At 40.1% G+C, this 14,479-nt stretch overlaps 1 protein-coding gene across 3 annotated transcripts in view; it reads right to left on the reverse strand.

Moving 5' to 3' along the window:
- Dennd4a (DENN domain containing 4A) overlaps window positions 1–14,479 on the reverse strand; it is a 110,859-nt gene that overhangs the window by 60,787 nt on the left and 35,593 nt on the right. For 2 of the 3 annotated variants that reach the window (XM_004662555.2, XM_045160136.1), the window contains exons 4-8: window positions 10,088–10,337; window positions 6,078–6,147; window positions 4,067–4,236; window positions 2,559–2,800; window positions 1,190–1,256 (exon numbers count right to left, since the gene is read on the reverse strand). In XM_004662555.2, coding sequence (XP_004662612.2) covers window positions 1,190–1,256; window positions 2,559–2,800; window positions 4,067–4,236; window positions 6,078–6,147; window positions 10,088–10,337 — 799 coding nt within the window. The remainder of the gene's footprint in view (window positions 1–1,189; window positions 1,257–2,558; window positions 2,801–4,066; window positions 4,237–6,077; window positions 6,148–10,087; window positions 10,338–14,479) is intronic. The other variant, XM_045160137.1, reaches the window with a different exon arrangement.

Consider the following 14,479-nt stretch of genomic DNA (forward strand, 5'->3'; position numbering starts at 1 on the left):
TATGTGACATATATATTCTGGCACTAAATACCAAGATATAAGAGGAATGACAGGTGGATATGCAGATTAATTGTAAAGGTCATTGAAATGGTTGTTTTGCCAGGCATGGTGGTGCACACCTTTAATCCCAGCACTTTGGAGGCAGAGGTAGGAGGATTGCCATGAGTTCGAGACCACCCTAAGACTACATAGTGGATTCCAGGTCAGCCTAAGCTAAAGTGAGACCCTACCTCAAAAAACAAAAAGAAAAAAAAAAAAAGAAAGAAAGAAATGGTTGTTTTTCTCGATATTATATTTGTATCAATATAATGCGATTAATTTCATCTTCATTTTCAAATTAATGTAAATTTCTACAAATTTGTAAACAGCGATTTAGCAGATGATTTCTACCAATGCTACCACCTGACGGACTCCAGTGAGCAGTAAAGCGCAGTGACAGCGCGTCAAGAGGTTCCCTTTGTATTAACCACTTCACAGATGTTGATTAAATAAGCAATTTACATCCAGGAGCTCAAACAAAAAGAACTATAAACAAAGGAGGAAAGATGGCAGAAAGTTTAAACTCATTTTAAACTTCCCTGCATCAAAGACTTGGGAATTCTTTCCTTCTTGCAATATACATCTTTTCCTTACACCTACTTTAATACATTACGCTGATTAAATGGCTGACAAAGGCACAAAGTTTCAAATACCTAGAAAAGCATTTTTTTTTTGAGACAGGGTCTCACTATGTAGCCAAGGCTGTCCTGGAATTCACTCTTGATCCTCCTGTCTGCTTTCAAGTGCTGGAATTACAAGTATGTGCCACCATGCCCAGCATGAAAAGTCCTTCCGTGGATATTTACCCATTTGTTTTGGGGTAGGGTCTCGCTCTAACCCATGCTGACCTGTGACTTACTCTGTAGACTCAGACTGGCCTTGAACTCATAGCAATCCTTCTTTGACCTCTGCCTCCTGAGCACTGGGATTAAGGGCATGTGCCACCACGTCTGGCTTGGACTTCTTTATAAACAGAGGGGGTAATAAACTATGAGGGCCCCAACTTTAGCATGAAAGAATATCTGGCTTCTCTTTATATTTCATTCTATTTTTTTCTCATTTAAAATTTTTATTCATAAAAAATTTGTTTATGTTACATTTTGACAGGTCAATACTAATTCAAACAGTTTTCATATTGAGGGAATCTTACCTGAACTAAAATCCGTGGTCTCTGAGGAGATGGAAAAGGAACTTTATGCATAAAATGAGATATATGCCTTAAAAAACAAAAACAAAAATCCAATTGATTCCAAAGTGAGTCATATATGCTATAAAAGTAACATGCCATCACAAAAGCCCTGTGTACTACAGGAACAAATGAACAGTGTTAAACCATTTGTACCATTAACATTACCTCTGCCTACATCCAGTAACCTTCCCATTAACAGACGCTCACATTCAACAGTCGCTGTGTTTTCAATGTCTCAAAAAAGTCATTTTAACTTTCTTTCTCTCCCTAGGTAGATAACATATCACACATCAGTAATGTGAACTAATCAAAGAAGGCAATTCTTACATATGTAATAAGCTAAACTGTCAATTGTTCATATTGTGGAAGTGACACAATCATTCAGAACTGTGAATGAGTGTGAACGCTTAAATGATGAATAAGCTAAAAGAGGGTGCACGCCTAGAGTCCCAGTTCTGGGACGGCTGAGGAGGGTCAGGGCCAGCTGTGAAACATAGCAAAGCCCCATCGCCAAGACGAAACAACAAAAAACATAATAAACTTTCCACTAAATAATTTTCAACACTACTAGTGGTTTTGTACGTTTTTTCCCCAGCATAAAATGGATAACAAGCAGCTCAATGGGAGAATTGTACTTTGCTGCTTTGTGCGTAAGACCAGGGCCCAAATGCACAGCGATGCCCAGCCTGGCCACACTGGGCAAGTACTCAAGCCCTCAGCTTCATCACCAGCCCAGAGGTTACTGAGGCAAGTTCTTGCTTGCCACACAGATGAGACCTCAAAGTCACAGTCCTGCCTCTGCCTCCTGAGTGCTGGGATTATGATCATGTGCTCACTGATGAGTTTTTCTCCAGAGAAGCAGCTATAACCTTTCTAAGAGGATTTCACTTATTTATTTGAGAGACAGAGAGAAAGAAAATGGGCACACCAAGGCCTTTAGCCACTGCAAGTGTACTCCAAACACATGTGCAATGTTGTGTATCTGACTTCACATGGATACTGGGCAATCGATCAGGATTGTAAAGACTTTGCAGGCAAGAACCTTAAATATTAAGCCATCTCTTCAACCCCCAAGAGTATTTTAAAAAACCCTTGTTACATTTATTCCAAACAATTCATTTCAAAATAAATCAAAACATTTGTTAGGAACAAAATCATTTAAAATAGTAACTGTAAAAATATAATGGTGAAATCTTACCTGAAGAAATAAACATTTTTCCTCAAATAACTCTCAAGAAAGCCAGCTGCCATATAAAATTTGCTCAATTACTTGTACAAATATACCAAGGAACAGTGTGACAAATTTTAAACCAAGAAACTTCTAACTTACTTCTCAATTGGAAGGACATGAGGTCCAGAGATGGAATAGCGGTACAGAAAAGTCAGGAACTTCCGGAATGCATCAAAAAAAGGCCAGTGAGAAAGAAGACAGATGCATTTGTTAGTGTGAATTGTTCTGGAATTATCAGGCTTCCCATCTGCCGATGATGCTAAACCCAGAAGAAGTCTCTGTTTCTCTGTGAGAGTCTCCTCCGAGTATGGTTCATAAAACTGAATAGCAGCACCATAGACCTGCCGAACAAGCAGCATACTTAATAAAGACATCGCATATCACGTGTTCATGCATTAGGGAAATATTCTGTGGATGGGCCAGGTATGAGGTGCCAGGGACTAGGAAGTGGTGCACAAACATAAGCTGCTCGATTGCTCTTGCTTTCTCTCCTTTATTTTTACTTTTTTTTTAAGCTTATGTCATCTAGGCTGCTCTCAGGGTTACAATTCCCCGATGCATACTTCTGAGTGCTAGGAGCCACAATATAACTGCTTTCTTGATGTATTTACTATAATCTAATATACTCATGTGTCCTGACTGGTTTAAAAAAGGGTGTTTTGACTACATGGAAAGTTTATAATAAAGAGTCAAGGCACCTTAAGCTGGGCACGGAGGCACTAGGAGGGCAGAAGCAGAGCGGAGCAGGAGGACCGCTCTAAGTTTGAAGCCAGCCTGGTCTGCAAAGAAAGTTCCAGGCCAAGGGCTGGAGAGATGGCTTAGTGGTTAAGGTGCCTGCCTGCAAAGCCAAATAACTCAGGTTTGATTCCCCAGGACCCACATAAAGCCAAAAGCACAAGGTGGTGCATGCATCTGGGGTTGGCTTGCAGTGGCTAGAGACCCTGGAATACCCATTCTTTCTCTCTCTCTGCCTCCTTCTCTCTCAAATAAATATTTAAAAAAAAATTTTAAAGAGGGGGCTGGAGAGACAGCATAGCAGTTAAGGCACTTGCCTGCAAAGCCTAATGATCCAGGTTCAATTTCCAGGACCCACATAAGCCAGATGTACAAGGGGGTGCATGTGTTTGGAGTTCTTTACTCATTGCCCCCACCCCCACCAGAGACTGAATGGTGCATGCATAACCCCACAGCAAATACCAATAATCCCACTGAGGAGGGCCCTTGGTAGAATGGGGGTGAGGGAGAGAGAATATAAGAGTATAACCTGATGAGAATATGACCAATATGCAACATGTGTAAAAAAAATCTTTTAAATTTAAAAAGCCCATCCTGGTAGTACATGTCTTTAATTCCAGCACTCAGGAGAAGAGGCAGGAGGATCACCACAAATTCGAGGCCAGCCTGAGACTACATAGTGAATTTCAGGTGAGCTTGGGCTAAAGTGAGACCCTTGCTCAAAAGTATTTGAGAGGATGAGAATGAAATTTTATTTTCCTAGGTCTCTGGATAGTTATTTAATCAAGTGGAAAACATATGTATAATTGATTCAATTGAAATAGTTTTTCCTATTGTTCCTTGTAGATACCAGTTGTTAAAATATATAGTACCTTCTCAGCTGAGGCTCCAGTTAACACAAATGTAGAAAATACAGGAAGAGGGTATTTGCTATTTGGTGGCCAACATTCAATAGTTGCACCCATTGGTAAACAAAACAGGGGAACAGATTCTGGCAGTGAGAAAGAGTCATAGTCTTCTTGAGGATACCTACAAATTAGACCTATAAAGCAATGAGAAATATTAGTTTGCTGTCTCTGGAAATTAGGTACTTAATAAGTTGATTATAAAAATGCTTTATTTCACGTATTTAGAAGGCCAAAAACAACTAGTTAAAAAAAAAAAAAGATAATCCTCTAGAAACACACATGTATAACCACACTCCTAAATGTGCAGTTTATTATCACACTGCCTCAAAGCAAATTTTTTGAAAATCTCAATATGGCTATTTGTAAATATATACTTTATCAGGTTTTTCCATCAGAAGGCCTTTGTGTACATTAAATTACTCATTCACTGGAGAATACATGTACCCTCTAGCAAGCACAACTAAATGATTACTTATAATAAAAAACAGCTACAGATTTAGACTGTTATTAGAATCCTAAATAATCCCAGATGATATGAAGACTGAAGACTTAGGTGTGTGATCACAGTCTTGAAAATGGTGCACACATCTTCTACTGAGCACACTCAAGGAGCAGAGCCTCACACTGTATTTCTAGGAACCACAAACAGCCAATAGGTTGTGTGACCAACCTTGAAGCCCTTAGCCTCAAGTCATGCCACAGGAACAAAACGATAACTTGGAACCAGAGCAGTGGGCTCTACCCCTAGTGTCTCATGACTCTGAACAAATACGACTCAGGTTTTCTCATGTGTAAAGTGAGATGAACTAGGTAAGCTAAGGTTCTCTAATTACATGCTAGCCAGCCAGTGGGGTCCCATGAGGATTTATAGTTAGCTATGTTCTACTCTCTCAGGTCATGATGCAACAGTACAAATGTAAAGTAAGAACAAAAATACCATGAATTTTGAGGGGGAAGGAGGGTATTACTATGGGATTTTTTTATAATCATGGAAAATGTTAATAAAAATTGAGAAAAAAATACCATGAATTTTGGGCCCTGGAAAATCAAAGGGAGAGAGAAATGAGTCTAGACTCTTAATTTTAAAAATATTTATAAAAAGCTGAATCTGTTGTCATATAAATAAAATCAATATGGTTCATATTTTGACATCTCTGAAAGCTGAAAATTTCAACAATGCATATACGATGGCAACTTTTTGGTTTATAACATATATTATTAGAAAATGTATAAATGAACGATAAATTTGATTCAACTTAATGCAAACATTAAAGAAACATCTTTTTCTTCATACTGTCCACTGTTTTACAAAGTTAGAGGGGGGGCTGGAGAAACAGCTTAGCAGTTAAAGCATTTGCCTACGAAGCCTAAGGATCCAGGTTTGATTCCCTAGTTCCCATGTAAGCCAGATGCACAAAGGTGTGCATACATCTGGAGTTTGTTTGCAGTGGTGGGGGGCCTGGTATGCTCATTCTCTCTATCCGCCTCTCTCTCTCTTCCTCTCTCAAATAAATAAAGAAGAAAAAAATTTTAAGTTAGAGGGCTTTGGGGAGATTGCTCAGCTGTCAAAAGAGCTTGCATGAAAAGCCTTCAAGCCCAGGTTCAATTAATTGTCCAGCGCCCACATAAAGCCAGAAAGGCTTTTGATTCTAGCAACCAAAGACTCTGGCATGCCCATACACACATACATATAGGCAATAAATAAATAAAAGGGAACTGGCATCTACTTATTTAATTCAAAGGCTTTAAAAGAAAAAAAAACACTGTTTTTTCAAAGTCATTTTCTATTTGTAAGTCAAAAATATATAGATGAAGACAAAGCTAAGAATCAAAAGACATAGGCTATAGACCCAGTCCTGCCACCAAAAATAACCTGACATGCCTCATGTCCTGGTCATACATGGCTTTGTCTTTAAGCTTGTGGGCCCCATAATACATTTTAAATATAAGGTACTCCTGGAAAAATTATACTTACCAGCTTTGTAAGATATAGTGTTAGTCTTTGCCACCGACTTTTTATAGCATAAGTACACTGCAGATCCCCACTGAATTAGAGAGAGAGAGAAATAACATTCAATGTTAAAAGTAACTGGGTAAAAATGGAATATGTATTATCTAAGGCATAGTAACAATTTTTTCTCTGCTAGCTATTTTCAATTTATTATTCTGTCAGCATTTTACTGGAGTCATTGGTCATTTTTCTTTCAGAAGCAAAATTTAATAATTTTTCCCTTGCTTGGTGCTAACATAAGGAAAAAATTGAAATAAAACTGAAGCACAGCAATTTACATTTTATTCAAGTCCCAACCTTGAGTAGAAACGATAAATGGTGATACTTGGTTGAAGAGTAAGAAAATAGCCATTTAACAGTTTTCTTCCAATGACTTTTTTTTTTTTAAGAAGGAAGCAAAAAACAAGAGAAGGTTAAGAGCTAGACATAATTTTAAAAAGTTTTCCCATAAGCATTAGATACACAAAAGAAGAGATTAAGCAGAGTTAACCAAAGAATAGTTAAGCAGCATTTATTATGTTCTAACACTGTCCCATATTTGTTACAAATAGCACTTCATTTACTCATCCAAAAAGGCCTATGAAGTAAAGAACCATTTTATCCCACTTCATGCGTGAGGAAACTGAGGTACAAAGAGTCAAAGAACTTGTCTGTGACACCCATCTGGGATTCACACCAAGCCAGGTTAGCTGGAGTTTACACTGACCACACTGTGGTACAAAGTCTCTTTATTCTCTTTAGTGGAGAAGACATGATCTGCAGCAATACTGTGACTACTGTTTCAGTGGACAAAAAACAAAAACAAAAACATGCATTACTTCTAGTTTTAGTTTCAATGGCAGGAGTCTAGCTAGATAGAATACCTTCATTAGTTAAATGAGACTTAGAAATAGTTCTAATGGCAATGCCCACTACTGTGAACCCAAAGTAAATTTATCCTCAAAATGAAACAGACACACACCAAGTATCCGTGTGTATAGTCTTGCTAAGATACCAGACTAAGTCTGAAATTCTGGGTGACAGACTGCACAGGACGGAAGTAAAAGCATTCTTTGCTGTCGCTCCCATGACTGCACTGGGAGTGGCGTGATCTGACTCTTACTTGAACAGAACCGCTTGCTGCTCTGCGCAGAAACAGAAGCAGCGGGAGCAGGGCGGGCAGACCGTGGCCTGCACTTAGCCCACGGCCTTTTTTTACATACCTCAGTGAAGAATGTGTTTTAAACTGACACACAATTTCTGGGGTACACTGTGGTAAGTCAATGCATATGTGCACTGTATAATGATTAAGAGTGGTTTCTACAAATTTGATTGGGGTTGCCTCAACTTAAAAACATGTATTTAGAACAGAAACGGAATATATATAGCTTATAAAATATAATTTACTATCTAGCTCTTTAAAGAAGAAAATAGTCCTGATCCCTGAATTAGAAGATTGTCACAATAATCCCATTAAGAGATTATTATGGCCTGGACTAGGCTTGTGGCATTGAACTGGTTAAAGAAGTGATCAAGTTCAAGACATTTCAAAATTAGAGTCAACAGAGTTTACAGGAGAACTGATGAGGGGTAGAAAGGAAGGGACACTACTTCTCCAAGGTTTTCATTCCGACTAACTCCAAGAGTGGAGCTTCCAGTTATGAGCCAGGAAAAGACAGTGAGAGAAGTGTGGAAAGGTTTGGTGGAACAGTACTATCCATTTTGAGTTCAAGGTGCTGTGTTAGATAAGACAGCCAAGAGAGACAATAAATTAGAGGTCAGTGTACATGTAAATCTAGAAGTCACCCCCACATAGACTTATTAAAATACTTAGATCAGCCAGATGTGGTGGCACACGCCTTTCATTCCAGCACTCGGGAGGCAGAGGTAGGAGGATCACTGTGAGTTTGAGGCCACCCTGACACCACACAGTGAATTCCAGGTCAGCCTGGGCCAAAGTGTAAACCTTACTTCAAAAACTAAAACAAAACAAACAAACAACAACAAAAAAGAAATTACAACAACAAAAAATACTTAGATCATCAAAGGAGTGAGTTTCACTTGGGAAGAGAACATACTGAGCCCTGAGCACCCCATCACACAGCAGTCTGGGAAATAATCACTAAAGGCAGGAAAAGAATATCTGTCCAAGGAAGAGAAAAATAAGCAAGTACCTTAGACAAAGTACCCTGTACTTCTGCCACTGCTGTCTGAAGGAAAAATGATCATCTATTAAAAACCGTGATGGACAACTGATCACTGATCCAATAATGAGAAAAATCTTGATGGGATGATGGATTAAAAAAAATCGGAGCCGGGCATGGTGGCACATGCCTTTAATCCCAACACTCAGGAGGCAGGGGTAGGAGGATCGCCGTGGGTTCAAGGCCACCCTGAGACTATAGTTAATTCCAGGTCAGCCTGGACCAGAGTGAGACCCTACCTTGAAAAAACAAACAAACAAAAACAAAACAAACAAACAAACAAAAAACAATTGGGAAAAGTCAAAGAGAAGAATAAGAATGAATAACACAGCTTGCCCTCCCCCACTGGGGGTCTTGTTTTTTCAGTGAGGGACAGTGTCATGTAGCTTAAGCTGTGATGTTATGTAGCCTGTAGCTGGGAATGACTGCCAACTCTTTCTGATCTTCCTGCTTCCACCTCCCAAGCACTGGGATTACCCATGTGTTTCAACACACCTGGCTGATGTGGTACTGGGGATGGGACCCAGAGCCTCAGGCCTGCCAAGTGAGCACTCTTAACTGAGCTGCATCCTCAGGCCCGTATTTAACTCTAAGTTTCACTATAGCCAATGTATTAGCTCATGCCTATAGTCCCAGAACTCAAGAGGAGGAGGTAGGTGGATTGCCATGTTTGAGGCCAGTTTAGGCTACAAATTCTAGGTCAGTCTGGGTTAGAGAGAGACCCTGTTTCAAAAATAAACAAAAGAGGACTGAAGAGATGGCTTAGCGGTTAAACACTTGCCTGTGAAGCCTAAGTACCCCAGTTCGAGGCTCGAGTCCCCAGGACCCACATAAGCCAGATGTACAAAGTGGCACATGCATCTGGAGTTCATTCACAGTGGCTGGAGGCCCTGGCATGCCCATTCTCTCTCTCTGCCTCTTTCTCTCTCTGTCTGTCGCTCTCAAATAAATAAAAATAAACAAAAAATAAAGCAAATAAAAGTTTCATTGTAAAGAAAAGGACATGGGACAATGGAAAAAAAGAGAATATGGAACCAAAAGGTTGTGTAAAGATGTAAGATCTTACAACACATTTTTTTTTCATGCTAGAGGAAATAATCTAACAGAGAAGGAGGAAAAAAAAACCTGGATGATTTACAAAAAGTAGGGAGAGAACTGGGCTGGAACAATGGCTTAGCAGTAAGGCACTTGCCTACAAAGCATAAGAACACAGGTTCAATTCTCCAGGACCCACACAGCCAGATGCACAAGGTGGCACATGCATCTGGAGTTCATTTGCAGTGGCTGGAGGCTCTGATGTGCCCATTCATATTCTCTCTTCCTCTCCTCCCTTTCTCTCTCAAACAAACAAATAACAAAATATGCTTTTTAAAAGTAGGAAAAAGTGCCAATACCATGTCCTTAAAGCTGTGTATGGTAAAGTCGGACACGGTGGAGTTTTAGTCCTGGCACTTGGGAGGCCGAGGTAAGAGGATTGCCCTGAGAGTGAGGGCAGCCTGAGACTACACAGTGAGTTCCAGGCCAGCTTGGGCTAGAGTGAGATCCTGCCACCAAACAAACAAGAGCGATGTTTGCTAAAGGATCTAGTATACCAGAGTGGGCAGGGGCAGCCCCAGTGTTAATTTCTTTTGCAGTAAAGGGGAAATGTGATGAAGGACAGGGCAAGGAGCTGGAAGGGAGAGAGGCAAGAAGAAGGAAAAGGCCTTTGTACAGCTTTGCTTCTTGAGAAAGTACTGCCACGTTGTTTTCACTTATTAGAGGCTAAATTACCAGTACAAAAGCAGCACTTACCATGCTATTGTTGAGGTTCTTGTCAACTTTGCAGAACGTGTGTGGCGGGCTCTCTCCTTTGCTGGGAATGATAATGCATATGTCTGTGACAGCCAGAGTATTCTGAGTCATGCTCTCAGAGGCTCTTCGGTAGGTGACATAGATCCTCTGTGAAGAGGTGCTGCCGCTAATATTCGCAGGGCGCCCGTAGGGAGTACTTTCAATAATCTCACAGCCCTGCTTCAACCTCTCTTTCCAGTCATACAACACCCTGAAACATCAATGAAAGTAGATACACAAAGTGCCCACACAGCTGAAGGGCAACATTTTCAGGCACCTAGAACTCATCCTAAAATGTAGCGATGTATTAATAATATCCTACATCTTATTGTGAACCTGAATTATAGTCCTGTAGTCAATGGTAACTGTTTCCCTACTAACAATGTGTGTTTGTTAATATACATAGAGAATGGTAGTAATTAAATACAAGGACACTTGTTTAGCATTCCATTATTTAACTACATAATTTTCTAGAAAAAATCAAGTTATCTTCTTTAGGAAAAGCAACTTGCATTTTGACCAAAGTTAAAATTTTAGTTACATGTTCAGATTATTAAAACTTTTTTGTATAAGTTTATCTCTAATGAACCTAATAAAGGCTCCTAAATACAGAGAAGTTGAACACAACTGAATTATCTAAAGTAATTACCTTAAGAGCATCCTCTCTGATCCTTACATAACTAAGCTATAAAATCAAAACTTGGGGCTGGGGGAATGGCTCGGTGGTAAAGAGCCTGCTGCACAAGCGTAAGTATCTGAATTCAGGTCCCTAGCACTGGTAGTTTGTAATGCTGGGTGTGGTGGCACGTGCTTGTAATCCCAGCACCAAGAAGGTGGAGACAGGGAGTTCTGTCAGCCTGTTGGCTAGCTCCACTAGCAGAATCAGCAAGTTTTGGGTTAAGCAAGAGACCCCATCTCAAAGAATAAGGTGCACGGTGACTGAAAGGGACCATGACATTTAACTTCTGGTCAGCATACAGGGGCATTCGTGCATATACACATGAGTATAAACATGCATCCACACACGCAATCATGAATACACACAAGCGTGTGTCAAATAAATAAATTTTAAACAACAGGCTTCGCAGCGTATCACAAAGAAAGGGATATCATAAAGAATAGGAGAAAATATTTGTAAGTTTCATATTTAATGAAAGACTGCATCTAGAATTTATAAAGAACTGTTAAGCTCAACAATAAAAAGCTCAGTTAAAAATGGGTAAAGGAGGGCTGGAGAGATTGGCTTAGCGGTTAAGCGCTTGCCTGTGAAGCCTAAGGACCCCGGTTCGAGGCTCGGTTCCCCAGGTCCCACGTTAGCCAGATGCACAAGGGGGCGCACGCGTCTGGAGTTCGTTTGCAGTGGCTGGAGGCCCTGGCGCGCCCATTCTCTCTCTCTCTCTCTCTCTCTGCCTCTTCCTCTGTCACTCTCAAATAAATAAATAAAAACCAAAAAAAAATTAAAAAAAAAAATTAAAAAAAAATGGGTAAAGGAGCTGAACACACATTTAACAAAAGATTATTGGGGGGGGGGTCTGGAGAGATGGCTTAGTGGTTAAGGCATATGCCTGCAAAGACAAAGGACCTTGGTTCAATTCCCTAAGACCCACATAAGCCAGATGCACAAGGGGGTGCATGTGTCTGGAATTTGTTTGCAGTGGCTGGAGGCCCTGACATGCACATTCTATCTCTCTCTCAAATAAATAAAGTTTTAAAAAATCCTAATTTCTTTAAAAAAAAAAAAAAGATTACCAGGGGTCAGAGAGATGACTTAGCAGTTAAGGTGCATGCCTATGAAGTATAAGGACCCAGGGTCAATTCTCCAAGTAAGCCAAATGCACATGGTAGTGCATGCATCTGGAGTTCATTTCCATTGACTAGAGGCCCTGGTGCACCCATTCTCACTATCTCTCTCTCTGTCTCTAATAAGTAAGTAAATAATAAATCTTAAAAAAAAAAAAAAAAGATCATCAGGGCAGGAGAGATGGCTTAATGGTTAAGGCACTTGCAGGCAAAGCCAAAGGGCCCAGGTTTGATTCCCCACTATCCACATAAAGAGAGATGTACAAGGCAGACATACATCTGGATGTCCAGGTGCCCAGCCGCACCCATTCTCTCTATCTGCTTTTATCTTTCTTAAAATAAATAAATAAATAAAGCCAGAGATGGTGGTGCATGCCTTTAATCTCAGCACTTAGGAGGCCAAGGTAGGAGAATCATCATGAGTTCGAGGGCATCCTGTGACTACATAGTAAATTCCAGGTCAGCCTGAGCTAGAGTGAGACCCTACCTCGAAAAACCAAAATAAATAAATAAATAAAATAAAATAATAATCACTTTTTTAAAAATATTCAAATTTGCCAGGAAAAGATATTGAACATTATTGACCACGAGGTGAATGCAAATTGAGACCACAAAGACATACGATGTTAAGCCCACTAGAACAGCTGTGCTGGAGATGACTGTGTAAAACATTATTGGGGATACAGAGAAATCTGAACCCTATACAATACTAGTGGGATGAACAAAGGTGGAGCTTCTCTGAAGAACATTCTGGAAATTTCTTAAAAGTTTAAACACAGACCATCATAAGAGGAGGAAAAGACCATGACATCACAATAAAAGAGAGACTGATTGAGATGGGGAGGGGATATGATGGAGAATGGAATTTCAAAGGGGAAAGTGGCAGGGGGAGGGTATTACCATGGGATACTTTTTATAATCATGGAAAATGTTAATAAAAATTGAGAAAAAAAAGTTTAAACACAGAATTAAAATAAAGCCCAGCAATTCTACTGCTAGGTATACGGACAAGAAAAATTATAATATATCTACATTAAAAACTTGTATGTGGGGCTGGAGAGATGGCTTAGTGGTTAAGGCATTTGCCTGCAAAGCCAAAGGATGCTGGTTCAATTCTCCAGGATCCATGTAAGCCAGAAGCACAAAGGGGGCACATGCAATTGGAGTTCATCTGCAGTCGCTGGAGGCCCTGGCACACTCATTCTCTTCCTCTCTCTCTCTTAAAATAAATAAATAAACAAACAAATATATTTAAAAACCCTGCATGTGAATATTCATAATAACCCAAATGCAAAAATATCCCACATGGGGCTGGAGAGATGGCTTAGCGGTGAAGCGCTTGCCTGTGAAGCCTAAGGACCCCGGTTCAAGGCTCGGTTCCCCAGGTCCCACGTTAGCCAGATGCACAAGGGGGCGCACACGTCTGGAGTTCATTTGCAGTGGCTGGAAGCCCTGGTGCGCCCATTCTCTCTCTCTCCCTCTGTCTGTCTTTCTCTCTGCGTCTGTCACTCTCAAATAAATAATTAATTAATTAATTAAAAAAAAATATCCCACATGCCCACATTCAGGTGCTGGATAAATAAATTACTGTGTAGCCATATGGTAGAATATTCCATGATATAAAGGCATAAAGAAAGTACTGACGGGCTGGAGAGATGGCTTAGCAGTTAAGCACTTGCCTGTGAAGCCTACGGACCCCGGTTTGAGGCTCGGTTCCCCAGGTCCCACGTTAGCCAGATGCACAAGGGGGCGCATGCATCTGGAGTTCGTTTGCAGAGGCTGGAAGCCCTGGCGCGCCCATTCTCTCTCTCTCCCTCTATCTGTCTTTCTCTCTGTGTCTGTCGCTCTCAAATAAATAAATAAATAAATAATTTTTTAAAAAAAGAAAGTACTGACACACACTACAACATAGAGGAACCTTAAAAATATATGCTAGAGGCCATTCACAAAAGGTCATATATAGCATTAAACCGTTTACATGAAATGTCTGGAACTGGCAAATCTACAGAGACAGAAGGAAAACTGCTATTGTCTGGGTCTCAGTAGGTAAGAGGAACTGGGTAGCAAATACTAATGACATGATAAAAATGTCCCCAAATGTGGGCTGAAGAGATGGCTCAGTGGGTAAAGCATTTGCCTTCAATGTCAAAGGATCTTGGTTCATTTCCCCAGGACACACGTAAGCCAGATGCACAAGGTGGTGCATGTGTCTGAAGTTTGTCTGCAGTGTCTAGAGGCCCTGGCATGCCCATTCTCTTTCTCTCAAAGAAATAAATAAATAAAAATATTTTTAAAATATGTCCCCAAATGTATTATGGGATTGGTTGTGCAATTCTGACTACTTTATGTGTCAAATGAGCAAGATTATATGGTAGATATTATTCTCAATGAAGTTATTACCTTCAAGTTCAATATAGCAAGGTTCTAACTTGTGCCAAGATCCATATTTGATACATAGTGAAACCACCATCTGCCATCATTCTAACATACTTTTCTTGTACTTTAAAAATAATTCAAGGGGGGGTCTGAAGAGATGGCTTAGCAGTTAAGCAC

The sequence above is a fragment of the Jaculus jaculus genome, chromosome 10 (genome assembly GCF_020740685.1).
Source record: "Jaculus jaculus isolate mJacJac1 chromosome 10, mJacJac1.mat.Y.cur, whole genome shotgun sequence".
Classification (NCBI taxonomy): Eukaryota; Metazoa; Chordata; class Mammalia; order Rodentia; family Dipodidae; genus Jaculus; species Jaculus jaculus.